At 40.9% G+C, this 22,484-nt stretch overlaps 2 protein-coding genes across 7 annotated transcripts; both read right to left on the bottom strand.

The window, feature by feature from the left end:
• Positions 1–641: 641 nt before the first annotated feature.
• On the bottom strand, positions 642–15,215 carry slc25a42 (solute carrier family 25 member 42). 6 transcript variants are annotated; one of them, XM_061694058.1, is made up of 9 exons: positions 15,142–15,215; positions 11,246–11,390; positions 10,959–11,070; positions 9,546–9,571; positions 9,265–9,431; positions 9,048–9,164; positions 8,493–8,644; positions 8,059–8,386; positions 2,314–2,395 (listed from the first exon to the last, which is right to left on the bottom strand). In XM_061694058.1, the coding sequence occupies exons 2-8, from the start codon at positions 11,321–11,323 to the stop codon at positions 8,061–8,063; spliced, it is 978 nt and encodes a 325-aa protein (XP_061550042.1). In that variant the 5' UTR covers positions 11,324–11,390; positions 15,142–15,215; the 3' UTR covers positions 2,314–2,395; positions 8,059–8,060. The 6 variants fall into 6 exon arrangements, with proteins under 6 accessions (XP_061550044.1, XP_061550040.1, XP_061550041.1 ...); XM_061694059.1 differs by having other exon boundaries at positions 2,357–2,392; XM_061694060.1 differs by lacking the exon at positions 8,059–8,386 and having other exon boundaries at positions 642–2,395.
• A 570-nt stretch (positions 15,216–15,785) lies between these two features.
• Positions 15,786–21,044, bottom strand: armc6 (armadillo repeat containing 6). Its single transcript, XM_061694053.1, has 7 exons — positions 20,746–21,044; positions 20,430–20,515; positions 19,785–20,355; positions 18,594–18,739; positions 18,389–18,520; positions 18,154–18,291; positions 15,786–17,388 (listed from the first exon to the last, which is right to left on the bottom strand). The coding sequence occupies exons 1-7, from the start codon at positions 20,864–20,866 to the stop codon at positions 17,176–17,178; spliced, it is 1,407 nt and encodes a 468-aa protein (XP_061550037.1). The 5' UTR covers positions 20,867–21,044; the 3' UTR covers positions 15,786–17,175.
• Between the last annotated feature and the right edge of the window lie 1,440 nt (positions 21,045–22,484).

Raw genomic sequence — 22,484 nt, 5'->3', positions numbered from 1 at the left:
ACCATATCGTGCAAGTCTATACCTGCAGTGTGTAATTATGACTTGGGCCAGTGGTTCTGAAACTTTTAACACAGAGCACCACCTAAAAAAATATTTTGCTCTCCAAGTACCACCATCATGACCAACATTAAAATACAGTAGCCTCGTAGGCCTAAGTGCTCATAAAAAATGAGACAGACTTCAAGCAGTTTGAACATTAACACTGAATTAAAAAAAAAAAAAAAAAAAGACAAATCTACCTAAAAAAAAATATTAAAATGTATTGCACATAAAAGGTAAATAGAATTTGTACCTAAATATATGTTTGAAAACAAACAATTCCAAAGTATAAATCAGTACAACTAAACTGCACTGGATTAAAATTAAATCACTAACATTATGGACAGTGTGAACAGTAAGTGACTCTTAACGTCCACTAGAGGGAGCCAGCATGCGTGTGCCACACATAATTGCTTTATTTGGGCCATTTTAGGAGGCTGCCAATATTTATTTTATTTTATCATGCTCGGGTTGCGCAGACACCTATGTCTAAATTTGGTAAATTTCGTACTTTCTCACAAATCGATACTATCCATCAGTCCCCACGTGGGTATGTTATTTTTACAAATGATTTATTCAATGATACAGGAGACATAGACAGTACTTAGGAAACAAGTTTTAATTGACATTTAAAATCAGTCAATCTGAACACAGTGTAGAGATCAGGTACACAAACACTCAGATGGCACAAATCACAGGAACTAACAAAGCGGTTTCTAAACCACCACTGCACTTAGAACAATACATACCATGCAAATACAGTGTACTCGGAGGTACGCAAATTGTTTTAAAACAACAACATATTTGAAAATTAAAATGGTTCATCGCTTAGATTTTAAAATTTTGAGTATTTCATCAAGTCGCTTCGCAATTTTTTTTTTTTTATGTCATTCCAACTGAAATCAAAATAAATTAACAGTCATCACATGTAAAGCTACGTTTACACGTTCCCAGGAGCCACAGCAGCTCTGTTTCAGGTCACTGTACACAAACAGGATAGTCATGAGGTAACGCGGGGGGATGGGATGGGCAAACACGGCGGTTGCCGTGGATGGCCGGCTTGATTTGCCATTTAGCCACTTCTATTATTTTATTTAAAAAATAATAATAATAATTTTTAAAAAGAGAATGGTGGTCTTCTGACTGGAACTTTCCAAAAAAGCATTAAACAGCTGCAGCCCATTCAGAATGCTGCAGCTTGGGTTCTGACCAGAACAAAGCGATCAGAACATATTACTCCAATTCTAAAGTCTCTACACTGGCTCCCAGTCAGCCAAAAAAAAGACTCTGAAGTTGTGCTACTATAAAACACGAAATGGTTTAGGTCCTGAATACATTAGAGAAATGCTAATGGTATATAAACCCAGTAGGGCTCTGAGCTCTACAGATTTAGGTCAGACAGTGGGGCACAAAGTCCAAAGCAAACATGGTGAAACAGCATTTAGCTGTTATGCTGCATACAAATTAAATACATTGCCAACAGAAGTGAAGTCTGCCCCAAGTGTGAATGTATTCAAGTCAAAACTATTCTTAAAAATTATGAATTATTATTAAAAACTATTATTTTCCCTCGTGCTTATGATTGAGCCTTTTAGGGCATTTTCATCTTTTTAAAAAGTTTATCTTGCACGGTATGTTCTTTTAGTAATTATTTTTAAGCTGTCTTTTATTTTTCTGTACTTTGTTTTTAAATGTTCTTAATCATGTAAAGCACATCGAGTTACCTTGTGAATGAAATGTGCTATTTATATCAATTTGCATTGTGTTGATGTTTAAATTGTCAAGACATTTCCCACGGTAGTCGGAGAAATTCTGGAAGGAGCTAGACGAAGTAGTTCTGAGCATCCCAGACAGAGAGTCGTGATTGGTGCAGATTGTAATGGACATGTTGGTGAATGACAGGTAAGTACGGCATCCAGGAAAGGAACTTGGAGGGACAGATGGTGGTAGACTTTTCAAAAAGGATGCTAATGGCTGTAGTGAACTTTTATTTTTTTCAAGAGGCAGGTACATAGGGTGATTTACAAGAACGGGGGTAGAAGCACGCAGGTGGATTACATCTTGTGCAGACGATGTCATCTGAAGGAGGTTACCGACTGTAAGGTATGGTAGGGGAGAGTGTGGCTAGACAGCATAGGATTGTGGTGTGTAAAATGACTGGTGGTGGGGAGGAAGATTAGGAAGACAAAGGTAAAGCAGAGAACAATGTGGTGGAAGCTGAGACAGGATGACTGTTTTGCATCTTTTCGGGAAGAGGTGAGACAGGCTCTCGGTGGATAGGAGGAGCTTCCAGAAGACTGGACCACTGCAGCCAAGGTGATCAGAGAGGCAGGCAGGAGAGTACTTGGTGTATCTTCTGGCAGGAAATGAGAGAAGGAGACTTGGTGGTGGAACCTCACAGTACAGTACAGTTATGGGAAAGAGTAGGAGGCTAGACTCAGGACATAAGTGAGTATTTGCGAGCAACAGTATGGTTTCATGCCTAGAAAGAATACCACAGATGCATTATTTGCTACATTGTGTCTTTGTGGATCTAGAGAAAGCCTATGACAGAGTACCCAGAGAGGAACTGTGGTACTGCATGCGGAAGTCTGGAACGGCAGAGAAGCATGTTAGAATAATACAGGGCATGTACGAGGGCAGCAGAACAGTGGTGAGGTGTGCTGTAGGTGTGACAGATGAATTTAAGGTGGAGGTGGGACTGCATCGGGCATCAGCCCTGAGCCCCTTCCTATTTGCAGTGGGGATGGATAGGCTGACAGATGAGGTTAGACTGGAATCCCCGTGGACCATGATGTTTGCAGATGACATTGTGATCTGCAGTGAAAGCAGGGAGCAGGTGGAGGAACAGTTAGAAAGATGGAGGCATGCACTGGAAAGCAGAGGAATGAAGATTAGCCGAAGTAAGACAGAATATATGTGCATGAATGACAGGGGTGGTGGGGGAAGAGTGAGGCTACAGGGAGAAGAGATAGCAAGGGTGGAGGACTTTAAATACTTGGGGTCAACTGTCCAGAGCAATGGTGAGTGTAGTCAGGAAGTGAAGAAACGGGTTCAGATGAAGGGCAAAGTTTATAAACAAGTGATGAGGCCTGCCATGATGTACGGATTAGAGACAGTGGCACTGAAGAGACAACAGGAAGCAGAGCTGGAGGTGGCGGAAATTAAGATCTTCAGGTTCGCTCTCGGAGTAACCAGGTTGGATAAAATTAGAAATGAGCTCATCAAAGGGAACGCCAAGGTTCAATGTTTTGGAGAAAAAGTTAGCAGACTTCGATGGTTTTGACACATCCAGAGGAGAAATAGTGAATATATTGGTAGAAGGATGATGAGGATGGAGCTGCCAGGCAAGAGAGCTAGAGGAAGACCAAAGAGAAGGTTGATGGATGTCGTGAGGGAAGACATGAGGGCAGTTGGTGTTCAAGAGGAGGATGCAGGAGATAGGCTTACATGGAAAAGGATGACGCGCTGTGGCGACCCCTAAAGGGACAAGCCGAAAGGAAAAGAAGAAGTCGGGATTTGGAAGAGGAACCTCGTCGATGTAGAAAAACGTGCGCACAACTAAACCTGACACTATGTATAGGGTGGAACACAACTTGAAGGCGGTCCGTAGTGGGATGGGAAGCATATTTCGGCGTCATATCACACTTGCCGACAGATTATTATTATTATTATTATTTTTTTTTTTTAAACTAAGCCACATGTTGTGTGAATTGTGTTACGTTGAAAACAAGCTCTTTTGAATGTCTGACTCTGCCGAGGCCAGAAACTGGCTCCAAAGCTGCCCAATGTCCACGTTTCATTCGTAGACTGGGCTAATGTGAGGGACGACCATCAGAACGTGACGGGCTGGGAGGCAACATACTGACATCTGTGGAAATCTGTGGTCGGAACGTAGAGCACCTTTGAGCCGCAGACACTCAGCAGCCCCTCAGGCCTGTCAACGATACCGTGAACCTTACTGAGGGGGGAAAAATAGCCAAAAACCCACAGCAGTTACATTTCATGGCTACCGTGGTCACTGGGAACTAAGTGCATACGTACCCTAACCAGGGAGTAAAGTGGTGACAATTTTAAGGGCCCATGACTGACAGGGGCCATAGAAAATCATATTTTCAATTTGCAGCATTGTAGTGGGGCCCCAAATCCTTGGCGACACCCCTTCAGTCAAGTACATCAAAAACACTCCCAAAATGAGTTGCTTAGAAAGGATTTGTGAAACGTGGCTTGTGTGTCTGCCTACTAGGAGGTGACAAAATCCATGTAGAAAAAGTGGACTGAAGAATTCCATTCATTCAGAGTGCGAATAAATCAACTCCAATAGCAGACCATCAAAAACTAGAAAATGATCAACTTTCAGAAAGGGTCGCGAAAGTAGCTCAGTCATAGTAAAACGGTTACTACTCCTTGCCAGGCACTTAAAGACACAATACTGAGATGTTCAGTGAAATCGCAGCTGCTGAGATGAAACTACAAACTGAAAGGCTTTCCATTTGTCATCCACACTGTTCTACCAGTCTTTCTCACACTGGGGTCCCCTAGGGGTCAGTAAGGCGTAGCTTGGGGGTCTGGAAAATAACTTGCATGAAACTATTATGTCAGAACAATTTAAAGAATATAACTCAGAATGAGGACCGGCAGCCAATAGAAAAGCCAATAGAACAAACATGATAAACCAATTACTCCTCCCTACCTTAGCTCTGATGATTGTGATGTATCGTCACATAAATTTGACAACCCCAAATATAATTTACTATAAAAAAATATGACTTTGCTTTGTAAACGTACTAAGAAAAATGTGTAAAATTCCTGTTGCATTAAGGGGTACTCGTGGTAGTTAAGTTCATTGGCGTTAGGATTATGAGGTTATCCTTGGAAGAAATTCTCCCCTGTAAGGGGTCTCTGGACCCAAAGTTTTAAGAAGCCCGGCTAAACACTACCGATAAAAGATACAAATTCAAGTTGTGTTCCTAAGTTTATATATTATTCAGATATAGTCACATTTCACTATGTCGTGTCATGCAATAAATACTTAGAGGGGTGTTAACCAGCTGCTAAGTTAAGATTGTCTCATGTTTAAAAGACACTCCACTGCCCCCTCCTGCTCAGTCTACTCAAATATCTGGCCTGAGTTTGCCTTTAACAGAAACTGGCCAACAATCACAACACACATACAAATTTAAATGTGATAATGTACCGAGGCAAAACACACAATAATTCTCTAATGATTATTCACTTCCCTCTTCATGTGTGCTTCATGTCTATAAAATGAGTCAATCATAAAAAAATCATCACCTTCTGTATAGCTTATGACCACTAATGTCAGATGGTTAAATGAAAAGTATGATGGAAAATCTATATGATACAGTGCAACCTTGATGATGAAATAACATGGGCACTCTTCACACTTGGCATCTTTTCATTTTGTTGGCCCATACTTAAAATGCAGCTCGAACAAAAATATATGATAAAATGTTAGTTTTCTCTCCTCTAGCTAGGATATTTGCTTTAAAGCTATACTTTATTTTCATTCACCCATTTTCTATTTCTTCTTGAGCGCTCTGGACTCTATTGCAGTGTAAATACATATGCCAGTGTTAGCTCGTTATTTGCATTTGAGTTGACCCACCGTCTTAGTTGCAGTTTAACTTAACTGCCTCAATGTTGGCAAAAGACGTACAGTCCCCTTCAAAAGTATTGAAACGGCAAGGTCATTTCCTTTGCTTTTGTTGTATACTGAAGACACTTGGGTTTCAGATCAAAAGATGAAGACAAAACTTCCGAATTCCAGCTTTCATTTCATAGTATTTACCGGTACATCTAGATATGTTAAACAACTCAGGACAGAGAATCTTTTGTTTGAACCCACCTACTTTTCAAATGAGGAAAGGTATTTGAACAGACATTATTAAATTAACTTAAAGTGAATAACATTTAATATTTTGTTGGCATCATCCTTACTTGCAATAACTGCATCAAGCCTGCGACCCATTGACTTCGCCAGACAGACATTCCTCACTTGAAATGCTTTTCCAAGCCTTTACTGCAGCCTCTTTCAGTTCTTGTTTGTTTCTGGGGGTTTCTCCCTTCAGTCTCCTCTTCAGGAGGTAAAATGCATGCTCTATTGGGTTACGGTCCGGTGATTGACTTGGCCAGTCTAAGACGTTCCACTCTTTATTCCTGATATAAGTCCTTTATTGTGTTGGCAGTGTGTGTCATTGTCTTGTTGCATGATGAAGCTTCTCCTGATTAGTTTGGATGCATTTTTCTGTAAAATTGCCAGGCAAAATGGTTTTGTAGACTTCAAAATTCCTTCTGCTGCTACCATAATGAGTTACATCATCAATAAAGACTAGTGAGCCCGTTCCAGAAGCAGCCATGGAAGCCCAAGCCATGACATTACCTCCACCATGCTTAACAGATGAGCTTGTGTGTTTTGGATCATAAACCAATCATTTCTTTCTCCATATTTTGGCCTTGCCATCACTTTGGTAGAAGTTAATCTTGGTCTCATCAGTCCATAAAACTTTGTTCCAAAACTTTTGTGGCTCATATCTGTACTTTGCAAAATCCAATCTGGCCTTCATTTTCGCTGATGAGTGGTTTGCATCTTGTGGTATGGGCTGTATATTTCTAAGTCTTAATCGAACAGTGGGTGGTGATACCTTCACCCCTTCCCTGTGGAGGTTGGCAGTGATGTCACTGACTATTATCTTTGGGTGTTTCTTCACAGCTCTCACAATGTTTCTGTCATCAACTGCTCTTGATACCTTTGCCCGACCTGTTCTATGTCTGTTGCTCAGTACACCAGTAGTTTCTTTCTTTTTCAGGACATTCCAAATTGTTGTATTGGCTATGCTCAATGTTTGTGCAATAGCTCAGATTGATTTCCCCTTCTCTCAGTTTCAAAATGGTTTGCTTTTCTCACATAGACGGCTCTCTGGTCTTCATGTTTGCTTAACGGCAAATGCAGTTTTCACAGGTGAAACCCAAAGCCCCCAAAAAAGCACTATCTAATGTTTAAGCAATCAACCTAGAAGGCAACACCTAAGCAACTAGAAACATCTATCAGTCACGTTCCAATACATTTGCTCACTTGAAAGTGGGTGGCTTCAAACAAAAGGTCCTCTATCCTGAGTTGTTTCACACATCTAGATGTAAATACCATGAAATAAAAGCTGGAATTCTGAACTTTTGTCTCATTCATCTATTGCTCTGAATCCCAAACGTCCTCAGTATACAACAAAAACAAAGGAATTGACCTTGCTGTTCCAATACTTTTGGAGGGGACTGTATTTTATTGTTTTACTCACCTGATTCGAACTTGTGCGCGGTATTTGGCTGAGGGTCGAAGCCAAAAGGGAGCACGTTAAGGACAGACGGTGTTGTGACAAAGAGTCATCCTAAATGTTATCCACGCAATATTTCCGTGACTTGGAAAAAACACATTTTCAAAATTCATAACTTTTTCTGTTTTTTCACGACCGTGCACACCCTGTCATTTATTGAGTTGCACCATAAGTCGTTGGAAGCAAACACTGAACTGAATGTTTAGGTCACTTTGGGCACATACTGGAGTTACATTCTCCTTTCAACACCTCATTATCCATTACATCTTTCACATAAACCCTATTTATGGTGTAATCTCATATATTATCGACCGTGTAACATGGACAGTAATTAAATGTCAGTTTGCATTGCATTGGAAGGTGACCCTTTACGCAGACAAGGTAGCTAGAAGCCCGTTGGCGTGATGTAACATTTACGCTCACAGTCTAACTTTAGTGCCCAGAGATGTACGGATAAAAAAAAAAGAGCATAATGCACTTTGATGCACATGACAAGAGCGCTTACAGAAGCATACAGAAGCTTAGTCACATCTTCAGGAAGCACAGTAAGGACACATTATCCACTTGTTGTGAGCGTGTGTTTGCCTCCATTGGCGCAATACACATTCCACATACACTCTTCCCCATTCCCTGTGAAATTGTAACATCCAGAAGTACCGTGTTTTCTCACCATTACCGGGACGCGTAGCCCATCTCATGCAGCTTCCTCAGAAGAATCTGAGTGAGGTCAAAGGTTGTGAAGCTGATCCCTACCGCAATGGGCCCTTTGACCCAGTTCATACTGAGGCCTTTATAGAGTCCTCGGATAACACCCTCCTCAGACATGATCTCCCTCATGGTGCCCAGGATGGTGCCGTAAGTGTGACCTGTGACCCCTGCTGTCTGCATGCGCCGGCGTACCACATCCAAAGGGTAAGACGCCGACTGACCGATGAGGCCCGCACAGGCCCCAAAGGCTAGCCGTTCATACGAGTAGGGCTGTGCACGCCCACTTCTCTCTGCAGCAGAGGAGACCCCATCAACATCGCACAAAAGCAATGTTTACACCGACAACACAAACATTGAGCTGACTGTAGAAAGGCGTCATCATTGTTCTCAAACTACCTGCATGAAGCTTTTTCAGCGTCTCATAGGTAAAGAAGCTGAGACCCGCATAGGGGACCACACCTAGTATGGTGGGTGTGAAACCTCGATACAGGGTCTTCAGTCCCTCTTCCCGGGAGATCCGCACAAACACATGCAGGATGTTGCTGTACCTAAACAAAGAGGGCATTATGGCGATCTTGTGTCACATAGGAATTGGCATCTGTTTGTGCACTGTTTATTTGCGAATGACAAACGTTTGAGGAGCAGTGTTCAATATTTCAGTAAATACGGTAAAATTGTTCATAACTGCATCTGTGGACAGATAATTAATTTTCACAATACTATTCCAATCTACCAGCTAAGTTTAGTTGAGACAAAAGTTGTAAACATTTTTTTTAAAAAAGCACGTTTTTTTTTTTTTTTTTAAACCACATTAGCAATTGCTAGACTGTACTTTTTTAAAATATGGGTCAATGAGGGACAAATTCCTGACAAAAGTAATGGTGACCTTTCAGAATATCTTAAATCTACTAAACGTAGTCACTGTGTCATGACAGTTTAAAGTGGACTTACATTTCTTTTGGTGTAACAGCCATCCTAGCTCGCACCATGTCCAGAGGATACGTCAACATGGCTGCAGTGATGCCTGCCATTGATCCAGCCAGTAACCTCGGAAGTGGTGGGAGGACCCTGGATCAAACATTATACACGAAAACATCAGCCTTCTTATGTCTTAAGCAGTTTTAATAAATAAAATGTGTGTGTATGCAATGTTGAGGCTGACACTCACTTCCCCTGAAAGCCATAGTAGTCTCCCAGGAGACTTTTATACTGCTCGTGAGCACAGAACTGGATGGCGGCATACGGGATGACTCGCACCATAGTGGCAGAGTTGCCCCTCCACAGACTGAAGAAGCCATCTTGAAGGTATGTGCGGTAGATTAACCTGTAGGCCTCCTGAAATACATCAAAAGAGGATAGCAACTTACTTTTCTACTTGATGTAATGCTTCAGTGTGACTAGCTAGAGAGAAACTTCATTGTGGCGTCAATACTTCAACTCAAAACTTACTTTTGCAGAGAATCTTGCTGAAGACACTGAAAAGACAAATGGTTCAAACTCCGTTATTCATGAGAACACTGCGAGAAAGTGGATATAAAATGTCTACACACCCCTGTTCAAGTGTGTTTTGTGATATAAAAATGTGATTTGTGATATAAAAATTAAACCAACAAAAATCCATCCATCCATCCATTTTTCCATACAGATTATCCTCACTAGGGTCACAGGCGTGCTGGAGCCTATCCCAGATGACTCTGGGCGAGAAGCAGGGTACACCCTTAACTGGTCACCAGCCAATCGCGGGGCACCAACAAACATCATTTTAAAAAAAGATTATTGTGACCTATAACCTGCATAACTCGTTTTTTTGTTTTTTTTGTACAGTTTTGGGAGGGGATTAAAAATAGCTAAAATAATGTGGTTGCACAAGTGTGCACATCCTCGATACAAGATATGCTAATAGGTTACATATTCCAATGTTTCGCACGCAGCTCTATCAATTTTCTATAAGGTATGTGTACGGTACTATTTCAAAAAGTTCTAGGAGGCCTTTCCTTTTTTTCCCCCACTTTCAAGCAGAAGCAGGAAGGTTTTGTAGTAACCTCGACTGCTATTTCGAACTGTTCACAATTCCTTCAATCTTTTCTAAGGCCGGAGTTGCAGCTGAAGAAGGCCGCAGTTGCAGCTGAAGAAAAACATAATGCTCAAATGCTGCCACCACCATGCTTAACTGTAGGTATGGTATTCTTGGGGTGATGAGCAGTGCTGTTTGTGCCAAACATACCTCTAGGAATTATGCCCAAAAAGTTCAATCTTGGTTTCATTGGCCCATAATACATTTCCCCCACATTTCATCAGGAGAATTTGGATGCTGAAACTGGGGCCTTAGACAAGGTGAAAGGAATTATTAACAGTTTAAAATAACCGCAGTCAATGTAAGCACAAAACTTACAGGCTTCTGCTAGAAATCAGGGAAAAAAAGTCAGGAAAAGTCTAATTATACAGATGAAATGTATTTGGGGTTAATCAGAGGCACTTTAAATGGTAGCAGGTGTGTGCTGACTCACATTTAACACGAGTTTGGATGTGATGAATCCGAACTCAGCCACATCCCAGTTATAGGATGCACATTGGTGCACCCACATTATCTCACTTGTTTGCTTTGACTTTCCTTTGGAACTATTTTTATTTTTCAATTGAGTTGTACAGATTAAATGTCACATTAATTCTGGGATTTTTTTTTTTTTTTTTTTAAATGATTCATCTTGGTCTAACCTGGCATTTGAACAGGGGTGGGTGGACTTTTAATATCCACTGTAGCTATAAATGAATGTCATCTACTGTATGTTTGGTACTCAATCCCCCGTTGTCTAAATATAACAAACAGTTTCCACAGTTAGACCAGCCCAGCATTCATCTTGCCTTGAAAGATAATTTTAGTCCTGTCCAATGGAGCGACAGCTGTTTTGGCCACAGCTCCCGCTAAAGCCCCCGAGAAAAGCGAGTTGATGACGGAGCGAGTCTGCTTCAGGCCCTGTCCAAAAAATAAATCAATAAAAGGAGTCACTTAGGAGTTATATCAAGTACCTACTGTGCATGTAAACTATGTTGTGTTTGGATTGCTGTAGATTATTAAAGAGTTGGCCTAAGAATCATTGATGGCCTCTGATTGGCCAGTGAATAATCTTTGTGATTATGTCATATTTTACTTCTGACTGAGTGGAGGCCGGCGGCAGCACTTCTCTCTGGGTGAGTGCTGCATGTTGATCCTGGACTCCATTCCCCATGCCCGAGGACTATACGCCGATGCCTTGAAGCGCACTCATGAATCACACTACTTGGGGGCTCAGAGAGCTGAATAGTAGAGGTCAGAAGGAACAAAGATTAAATCTAGTTAAACAACAAAAAACTATTTTTTCATCACTATTAGGGCCCAAACATTACATTTATATTACAGTATGTTATTCTTCAGCAGGCCTCAACACTCCCAAAAATTCACACATTTTTGCAAGAACATGTATCCTGGTGAAAATTGTGTCTTCGGGGTCCTGAACACAAAACCCTAGAAGTCACTCTTGCAGAAGTCGAAAAAAACAAGCACACAAACACCAATTTTACCAATCGACACAAATTGGGTGGACATGTCTATCATGACGGGATGCACCAAAAAGTCTCAAGGAAACATGTTCGAAATGGAACAGGAAGTCGGCATTTTTGGTTTGAAGCAGCCCTTTTAGGCAATTTCAGGGATCATAAGAAAAAGCAAATACTACTGAACTGTTATGGTTTGGAATCACTCACTCGTCTACTCCTGTTACATTTAGCCACCTGGCAACAAGACACTAGGGAAAGTTGTGTCCCAAAATATCTCCCCGATTCCCCAACACCTTTCACCTACAAGCCAAGGCATTGTTGACTTGTAGGTGAAAGGTGTCCGGTGGACCGCCTCCAAGAGAACAACAAACATGCCGCTTCCTTGCTCGCGTATTGGGTTACATTTTTAACAAGTTTGTGTCATGCTTGCCAGTTATGAGCAAACATGAGAGAAACTTGTAAAAAACACTGACTGGAGCAACAACGATGTCTGCGTTTTTTCTTGTAGTGAGCTAATCCTTTTAGCAGGCAATCACTTACTGATATGATTACTAACCTATAAGCCTAAAGCGTAAATGTAAGAACATGGGGTTTCAAAGTGAATTATCAAACTAGAAGACTGAGGTAGATGTGCTATGTTCTCTAATTGTGAGCCTGGATGTCAGGACTAAGGCTACAGGCTGCAACTATTGAATATTTTTAAGAATCAATTATTCGACTGATTATCCCATCGCTTAATCTGATAAAAAAAAAAAATCATTATTAAACAACAAAATATGCATATGAGATGCTTGTGTCTTTAAGTGCCTGGCGAGGAGTAGTAACCGTTTTGGGGAGGGCATTGCGAGCAATCTAACTAGTGGTGGCCTATATGAAATCAGTCAACGTCGATACCTTGTGTTGGCGATGATAGACATGCTGCTGTGATATTCGAGTTTGCGGAAGAAACATTCCAATTTTTCTTTTTTTTCCCCAAGTGTGAAATGAATCCAAACTTTGGACATTATCTCTCTTTTACGCACCCCTTCCTGGCTTGCCACCATCGCACCAATTTATTTCAACACAAAGTGGTGTGTGTGTCAGAAACATTAGTTCGTGTGGAAAAATTATCACTGGGAAGCTAGGAGACAGATCTTTGCATCAACTTTTTTTGTAAATCGAATTATTCAATTTATTCAATTTATTATTTCAGTCCTAGTGAGAACATAATTTACCCTTTTTGAAGTTTTGGTCAAGAATGTTAAAGTGTGCTCCCTGTCCACTTCCTGAAAAGCTACACTGCCATTAAGTGTCATCAGAGGGAAATTAGTTTCATTGTATGTTAGTTTAATTATAAAATGGAGTTAAAATGTAACTTCAAACATTGCCTGTACATTTAATAAAGGCTTTGTGATGGCAAAAGTTTTACCCTTTTGTTGTATTTGTATTAAAGAAAAAAATATAAGACCCTGGAATGCAATTTGCTCAACCTTAGGGGTCCCACTGAACCGCCACAGTTTCCACACTGCATTAAAAACCATTGAACTACAAAACCCTCTCTATTATAATACAATATTTTATTTAGGGTTACTTTGCAGTCAATCCCAAGTCTGGAAATTTGGTTAAAAATGCATCAAAGCCACATTATGATGAATCAACAGAACCAGATAATGAGAGGCAGCCAGGAGCGCAAACAAGGGGGCGACTTACACTGGCCGTCAATATAACAGCGCTTCAATCCAGATTCTGTCATGAGCCATTTGGAACCCCAAGGTGCTCCATTTCACCTCACTAACACAGCTGGCCAAAATTCAACTTCTCCTCACAGATTTTGTTTTTAAGGCATACCACTGATAAGTTCCTTGCTCTTGAAAGATAGTGAAGACTGTTTGACTTACTCAGGATTTACTACTTTATATTATTATTACTACTACTACTACTACTAACCCATATGTGGGACAGCAGAGGAGAAATTAATTATACAAATAAGAGCACCATAAAATGCATCCTCGTGTATCATTAGTGATTAATGCACAACTGTCTTTTTTTGGTGTTATACTGTACATGTGAGTACTATTTAGAGGTCGAGGATTTGAGTCACAGGACTTGATTCGAATCAAACTTAAGTCGACAATTTTAGGAGTTGGGACTTGCTTGGCACAAACCTACAAAAGACTTGACTCGCCATCCATGAGACTCGACTTGAACCACACGACAAGTCTTGAAAATCGGTATTTTCCGCCTCAAAGAAACAAGTACAGATAGTGTGAAGTGGCTGATGTGCAAACATATTTTGTGACTGACCAAGATTGTATGTCTTGAATTAGGATTTACTTAACCCAAGTAATGACTTCAATCTACATGACCTGCTTGATTTTTGCCAAAGTAACTTGGGACTTCTTGATGCTGATAAATTAGGTTCAGACCTCCCACTTACTTGTGACTTCCACATTAGTGACTTGCCCCCATCTCTGGTATTATCCTCCAATATATGTTTTAACATGATACAAAATTAAATTTTTGTATACCGGTATTGAGAAATACAAAGCTTTAAAACGTGTTAAGGGGATCTGGTGTTCATCAGCTGCTTCAAGTAACTTAACTTTGTATTGAGTGTAAACGTGTGTCAGAAAATGTTCCAGGACTCAAACGCAAATTACGAGCTTTCCCCTTCGATGTGGGCCGGACACTCAACCGACAAGAGCCGAGAATTGTGGCAGGACAACGCGCCTGCTCAGAATGCCCTGAGCATCTGAGAATTCCTGGCCAAGAAGAACACTGCCGTGCGAGAGAGAACAAGCTCCCAACCCTCACCTGACCTGTCATTCCCCCCCAGCTCAAGGGGATTTATCAAAAAGACCTGGATGATATCAACATGACCATAACATGAAATAAGCCTTCCAAGAGTAGATGAGAGAGTGGCAGAAAAGCCTTAGTTTGCAGGGGAAAACTTGTGGTTCGGATTTGAAATGCATCTTTTCAGAAACCAGTCCTGGAACGTTTCTGACACACATATGTAGACATTGAGAAATACAAAGCTTTAATTTCTTAGAGGGGGTTGTGTTCATCAGCTGCTCAATGTACCGTGTTAACTTTGCACTTGTGATGTCTGCTCATGTTATTCATATTATGTACAGTACTGGACTCATTTTTGAGACCCAGAATTATCACAAGTCAGTACGAACTTTCGGACGTTAAAGCACCATCTTGTACCGTCACCTGTCCTGAATTAACACAACAATAAAATGACACAACTAGTTGCTTACCTCATTTTACACCGGCACCAATTCCAATGCTATGGAAAACTTCCCCTGGTTATTATTTTTTAAGCCTAAAATGGTATATTCCCCGAACCCACCTTTAAGCATTAAAGTTAGCCAAACATTGGGTTAGATAACGCAAGCTAACCGTTAGCTCGCTGCTACACAAGTGCTTACTTTCATTTTTTAGTACAGCAAATGCGTCACGGTGGCCGTATGTTAACTTTATAGCGTAATGCGGACACTAACTTGTAAGCAATTGTATCATTCACCCGTAGAGTGGTGACTTTGACTGGCTGACATCGGCCATGCTGCTGCTGCTGCTGCTGGTCCTCCTGTCACAAGCCGAAACAGACTCAGCCCCCCCGTTTTGAGATTTGACATGGGAGTACAGAGGCATCATGGGAAACGTAGTCTTACTGCGGCGAGGCGTGCCAGGATAGGCCAGATGGAGGGGCGTCAACAGAAGGAGTTCAGAGGCAAGGTCAAAGGGCTTTCCACGGTATCCACCAGGTAGCTCGCGAGCTAACTGCACCCTGAGGCGGTAGAAATGGGCCTAGTAGTAACCACTGGAAGTAACTCACAATTGTGCCGGATAACCACTAATGTTAACCAAGGCACTCAAGTTTTAAAATAGTGGGCGAGGGGCAACTCGTGCCAGAAAGCCAAGCGTGTCACTGGGCACATTTTTAGCGAGCCCAAAATAATCAGGAAAACTGAAAAGGGTGAAAAACAGTTTAACGTTATAGAGCAGCTCCACAAGTTCAATACTGCATAGAGTATTTGCATGTTTTCAGCAATTATTTTCAAACAAATATGATGTATTTAGAAACAAATGTAGGATTTCATGGGGCACATCCTACTTCAGTGTAATATTTCAAAGTTTGATCTCAAACACTTAAAAGTTTTACAGGTTTGTACATTTGGTTGAGTTTATTCACTTTCTCTTACACATCACATTTCCAAGGCATCAAGCAAACTCCATCCACAAATAAGAGACTGAAAGTACAGGAACATTCATATAAATGAATTTTGACAGAAGACTTATATCAAACCATTAAAGCATCAAAATTAATAATTAAAAGATTAAATTATCAATCACTTATTATAAACCTAGTGTAGTGATTCCCTACCACTGTGCTGAATCAATGGTCCAAAAATTATTTATTTACAACAAATAATGTAGCTTTGTTCATTTATCTATGCCAGCAACATAGTGACATGCATAAAAAATTTATTCCAGTAGATGGGAGAAGGTACAATTAATCTACGTATCTATCTGTTACCATTTATAGAACAGAAAAATAGCTTTGTGTTCAACTAAACGGAACCAGATTTCACATTGGGTTAATTTGTGAGTACATTGACACCATTCATTCATCTTCCGTTCCGCTTATCCTCACTAGGGTCGCAGGCGTGCTGGGGCCAATCCCAACAACCTTGGGGTGAGAGGCGGGGTACACCCCTGAACTGGTTGCCAGCCAATCGCAGGGCACACAGAAACAAACAACCATTTGCACACAGAGTCACACCTAAGGGCAATTTAGAGTCTCCAATCAACCTACCATGCATGTTTTTGGGATGTTGGAGTGACCGGAGAAAATCCACACAGGCACGGGGAGAACATGCAAACTCCACACAGGCGGGGCACGGATTTGAACCCTGGTCCTCAAAACTGTGAGGCAGATGTGCTAACCAACCCCAGATTATCCTTATTTCAGTGAATATACTTTTTGTGACACTTTTGTTTGGTGTGCCGTGAGATTTTTCTACAGTAAAATATGTCCCTTGGCTCAATAAAGGTTGGGAAACATTAGCCTAGAAGAGTGTTTAAAAACTATGTAATCTGTGTGGTGGAAAATTCATGTGCCTTGCATCAGTGTATAATACCGAAAAAAATAATTATTTTAAACAAATATCAAGTGAAAATAAAACATGCAAAAGACTATCATGGCCTTTTCAGACTAAGCCTACACTGAATTGATTACAGAATTGTTTGGTGAAATTAAAATACAGTCAGCATGACATGTATTTTCACATGTATGACCTTTGGCAACTTCGAAATTGAAGTAAGCCACCTTATTACTATCTCAAGGATCAAATATGAACCCAATAGAGGAATCTGAAAAGGAACATTCCTTGTAACACTTATCAACAGTCTTCGCCCCCCCCCAAAACATAATGCTGACACAGCATTCTCATCAGCATATGCATCTCATTCCCTCAGATTGCATTTTGTTTCACAGAAAACATTTCAGCATAACCTCACCATAAAAAAAAACTTTCATTGCCACTCTCCTCCAGCTTCAGTTGGTGATGCCACCACGTTTGCCGGTCCACAGCTCTCGTAGCTCTACCTGGCAGCCCAGATCCCTCAGGGCCGCTTTGGCAGCATCGCCGCAGTCTTGATGGGTCCGTAGCGCTTGCGATATGAGGGCCTCCACTCCCATCTCCAGAATTGGTTGGCTGTAGTTGGGCTGATGTGACACCAGGTTTCTCAGCAGCATGCATGCCTGTTTCTGTTTATGTGAGGTACAAAACAAGATGTTCGAGTCTTTTACACACAGATCCTGCAGAAATCTGACCTATAAAGCAGGCTACAGACAAAACGATTTTTAACATCTTGTTAGTCTCATAGCTCTGCCTCACAGTTCTGAAGACCTGGGGTCAAATCCGGCCTTACCTTTGCCGTTTGCATGTTCTCCCTGTGTCTGCCTGGGTTTTCCCTGGGTACAGCAGTTTCCTCCCACATTCCAAAAACTTGCATGGAAGGTTAACTGAAGACTCTAAATTACCCGTCGGTATGAATGAAAGTGCAAATGGTTGTTTGTCTATGTGTGCCCTGCGATTGGCTTCCGACAAATTCAGGGTGTACCCCGCCTCTGGCCCATAGTGAGCTGAGATAGGCGCAAGCACGCCCGCGACCCTAGTGACAATAAGCAGCATGGATGGATGGATGGATGGATGTTAGCCTCATAGCATAATTGTCCAAGTAATGTTTTAACTTACTGTCAGAGTAACATCAAAAATATTAATGTGCTTGCTAAAAAAATATTTTTTTCTTCATCTCTGTGGAGATATTTATGCATCCAGATTATGGTAATCCGCAAAGGTTAAATCGAGGCAACTGAACTCTTCTTGTTCTTAAATTTGTTTTGTCTTCCCAAAACGTTTAAAAATGACATCATTAGGCATAGTCACAGTAATCATATACCTATATTCAACTTGTATTTGACCACAAGTGGTGGTCAAATACAAAATAGGTGGATAAGTGGTTAGCTTACCTGGACATTAACAACACCAGGATGAGCCTTCATAGCCTGCACAGCTGCTAAAGCTCCTCCTTCCTCCATGATGACCTTGCAGTTGTTAGGTTTTCGTAAAGCAAGGACAGAAAGGCATACACAGCCCTGCTCACACACCTGAATAACAAGGATATAACATGTGTTTACTAGATTAACGTAATTACTTTCTTTCTATATTCCAAAGTGACACTTAATATTGATAGCGATGGCTTACAGCAGATATTGTCATGTGTCTGTTCAAGGCGATGACAATGAGCTGCACTCCACCCGCTTTAACAACAGCATCTTTCACGTCATCATTTCCAGCAACGGCTCGTATTGCACTTAGGATCTGCCGCACCAACTCCTGGATGGCAAAAAAAACAGCCCGGTGACTATGTACATGGGTTACGGACATTTATAGCCTGTGTTTCAAGTACCGCTGACTCATAGTTGTCTGCAAGCAATGTCATCATGAGCTTCAATCCACCCAGGTCACAAATGTCTTGGCAGAACTCGTTTCTTACGGCCAAACGGGACAAGGTCGCGCACAGATCACTCAAAACAGAGGTATTGTCATTGTGAACTGAGGGTAGATAGACATGCAGAAATTACATTAAGACATCCAAAATATGACTTAGAAACATTTTACCATCTATGTCACACAGACATCTCTTCAAAGACGAAGAATTACACCATCATAATTAGGGGTGCAACTACTGAATATTTTAGAATAGATTAATCTAAATATTAATAGAGTTATCGGATTAAAAAATGACTGCATTATTAAACAATAAAATGTGCACATGAAGTGTTATTGTTGTCCACTTGGAGACGCCATCCTCACATTCTACACTATAATATCTGGGGCTGAGTGTGTGAGCCTTTAAAAGGAAGGGTCTGGCTTGGTGAGTGATGTGGGAGTCAGCAAAGGGGCGTGTACTGTTGGTTGTTACCGTTTGTTCAATGAAGCAATTGAAAGTGCACTGGCAGCTATGTCAATCGTTGACCATTTGTGGGGGCATTGTAATACTAGCAGTAGTTGGCTATATTAAAATTAACTAATCTTGTGTTGGAGGTTGTAGATGTGCTGGTGTGGTATGTTAATTAGTACCAATTTGCAGTAGAAATTGCACTTCATCTTCTTTTTGAATTGTTAAACTATCCCAAACTTTGGATGCTGTCTTTTACTCATCCTCCCCTCCTGACTCGCTGTCATCGTGCTAACTTATTTCTAAACTGAGAGGTGTGTAAGTCTGTGGTAAATTTGGTAATATTAGTCCATCTGGAAAAATGATCACATAGAGCTTTGAGGCAGATGAGATTCTACATTGACTATTTTTGAATTCAATTAATTGTGATTTGTTTGAGCCCTAGTTTTATCATTTTGATAAACATCTTATTTTTGCACTTGCACTCTATGTCAGTGAAGAATGTTAAATTTCAAACATCCAAACAATGTACATGCCAGTTAATAAAGGTTCAGACAGTGAGCACTTGACCTCGGAATAGGTTGATTAAATGTCCATTATTTCCAATGGAGAAACTGGGTGGAACTCCAGAGGCCAGCCTGCATGCCTTATTGGATTGTGGACACTGTAGGTTACACTGTACTGATCATCTGGTCTCACCTTTTGCAGACTCAATCAAGACCTTCAGGCCATTGTGCTGAAGAACAATCATCTTTGCATGCTCATGAGCTTGCCCGAACGTAACCCGGACATCGTCATCAAAAGTCATAACCCTGAGAGCTCCAGAGGCTTCCTTGACCACCTCGGCACATCCGCCGTGCTGTTTAATGGCGTTAGTCAGTAGAGGCAGGACGCACGCTTTGACCAAATCCTGTCTGTTCTGTTCGTGTTTCAAACAACAGTGACGCACAGTGGAGATGGCAGCTAGTGTAACAGAAGAATCGGCCTGGTACCTTTCGAGGACATCCAAGACAAAGTGCTTGCCGTCTGCATCTAACAAGTCTGGCTGTCCATCGGTCAGTGCAGCCAAAGCGGACAGAGCGGCCAACAAGGCTTCCTGCTCTCCCAAGCTCTTTTGGCAGTAGGAGAGGATGATTGGATATGCGCCTTTCTGGGCCGCCAGGTACCTTTGAGCGAATCCAAGTGAACACTGCTCAGCAAAACATTTTATATCAACCGCAACTTTTGTAGAGTCAGGAGAGTCTTGTGCAATACAGAGGGACTCCAGGGCCTGCAGGTGAAAGAAACATGACATAAGAGGTAGCAGACACTACATTGTCCATTAGTAGTTCATAGAAGACGTACCTGTAAGATCTCATGCGTTTGCTCCTGTTGTTTGTCATCAGATGGCGCAGCAGGTACAGCTTTTACAATACAACTGAGGTCCACACCTGCATGTATACATCAGTTATCTGGGACGGATTACACTGCCAGTATCAAGTGATCACATAGATAATAGGAAACTATAGGCTTACTATACGTTATTTAAGAACCTCACAATATAAATTAATCTAAGCATTGTTTAAAACAATCCATTTTGTCATGACTCAGCAAATTGTGCATGCGAGACACCTATAAACAAATCAGTAATTTGATGTTTACTGTATTCTGGCAACAATACCTTGAGACTGAAACTGCTCCACAGCTTCCCTTAAAGCCTCGCCAGGATCCATGTCAAACTCATCGATGTTTTCCCTCACTGCATCATCAAATGTTTCTTGAGTAATCCTCCTGAGAGCCATTTTCCTTTATGCGCTATGTAATGAAGTGTGACAATGTCCTTTTAAATTAGTTTTGCCTTTCTTAGTTGAAACCAATGTAGCTATAGCGTAACGATGTTGCTTTTTTGTCGGGTTTTATCGCAAAAACAACAACGTCGTAACCGCCCTGTGTTCCCCCTTGCTGTTATCAATGAAACCACCGCGGCCAATTTACGCAATTTACGTACTCCAGATCGCTTATGGTAAACTTGTAGGTTGCGTAATTTCTTCCGGTCTTTTTTAGTGAATTGCCACCTGCGCAAGACGGTCCCACTCCTTTATGTGCTCGGTTAAAACATACAATTACAGATTGTTCCACATCTTTTTACCACTTAAATGGTTCATGTAAGAGCACTGGAACAATTTAATACATGGACGGGTGGAAAATGTACATTTACCATGCACGTTTTAATGTGCACTTTCGAGATCAAATAGTGGTAAAATATAATGAAAATGCTTTTGTTTACCATTAAAAAAAAATTGGGGGGGGGGGGGGGTCTGTTGTGGTTGTAAAAAAAAAAAAATGAGTTAACGATACCATTCAAGTTAAAAACAGGTAGCTAAACAACAAAATGTAAGTCTGTAACTCAATTTTAAACTGAGGTAAATTGTGGTCAGGTGTTGACCTCTGTAGTTACTGTAGCTTCTATACATGAGCCCCTAAAAAAGCACTATGATATACAGTCAGTCACAACAAAGCCATAAACCACAACTAAAATACAGTATGCATTGATTTTATTAACAATTTCAGAGGTACAGTACACAATAGAATACACAGTAAATGTACATACATCATTGTGATTGTATAGAATGCAGTGGTTGATGAACTGTACTGTGCATGGCTTAGGTAATAGGTACAGTATCTGAGACGGGGAAAATATTGGTGTAATCTTGTAATATAAGGCTCAGAGAGGTGTATTTTGCCAGTGCTATTACTGCAGATGTAATACTAACTGGGATACTTTTTACTCAACAGACCTGATATAAGCTTCAGGAAGACCAGAGCGTGTTTCAGTTGTGTCTCCTGCATGACCCCATGGTATTCTGCTGCCTCCTCGAATACACTGTATAATACCTGTATAATCAATTCACTCGATATGACCTTTGAACCATAGTTCTTGTGTCAAGTGTTGCAGGGGATTCTAGTGTTGCTATATGACAAAGCAGGACAACCGGTGAAGTAAATAAAATACTTCAGGACTTTCAAGATTATTGTATTGTGTGGTATGCACATAAAAAAACTGCAACTGCCTTATTTTGTTGAGAAAATTAATGGGGAGGGGGGGGGGGGGGTAGCACCGGAGACTGTGATGACACAGCAGTGTTTATTCCTCCATGTATGGGCTTCAAGCCTGCACTAACACAAATGACAAAAACATGTACAGTATGAGTAATGTTGTTGAAAATGTAATTGAAACAGCAATGCGCTTCATGGTAGAGACTAAATGATCTGATGATCTGATCTTCTGCAAATGGGGCAAAAAAAAAAGAGGTCTAAACAAATAAAATTTATTGATATTTTAGAGTAATGAGCAGAAATTATTTCGTTAAACACTTTAGTGCAGTAACAGTACAAAAACAAAAAAAACAAAAAAAAAGG

This window comes from Phycodurus eques, chromosome 13 (assembly GCF_024500275.1).
Source record: "Phycodurus eques isolate BA_2022a chromosome 13, UOR_Pequ_1.1, whole genome shotgun sequence".
Lineage (NCBI taxonomy): Eukaryota > Metazoa > Chordata > Actinopteri > Syngnathiformes > Syngnathidae > Phycodurus > Phycodurus eques.
This window is presented reverse-complemented; position numbering and strand designations above follow the sequence as displayed.

Coding starts and splice junctions, on each gene's coding strand:
- armc6 (XM_061694053.1), bottom strand. CDS start 20,866: ATGGCTCTCAGGAGGATTACTCAAGAAACATTTGATGATGCAGTGAGG. Junction 20,516..20,745: donor GGAGCAGTTTCAGTCTCAAG/GTATTGTTGCCA, acceptor GTATACATGCAG/GTGTGGACCTCAGTTGTATT. Junction 20,356..20,429: donor AAACGCATGAGATCTTACAG/GTACGTCTTCTA, acceptor TTTCACCTGCAG/GCCCTGGAGTCCCTCTGTAT.
- slc25a42 (XM_061694056.1), bottom strand. CDS start 11,323: ATGGGGAATGGAGTCCAGGATCAACATGCAGCACTCACCCAGAGAGAA. Junction 9,432..9,545: donor CAGCAAGATTCTCTGCAAAA/GTAAGTTTTGAG, acceptor GATGTATTTCAG/GAGGCCTACAGGTTAATCTA. Junction 9,165..9,264: donor TACTATGGCTTTCAGGGGAA/GTGAGTGTCAGC, acceptor TGTTTGATCCAG/GGTCCTCCCACCACTTCCGA.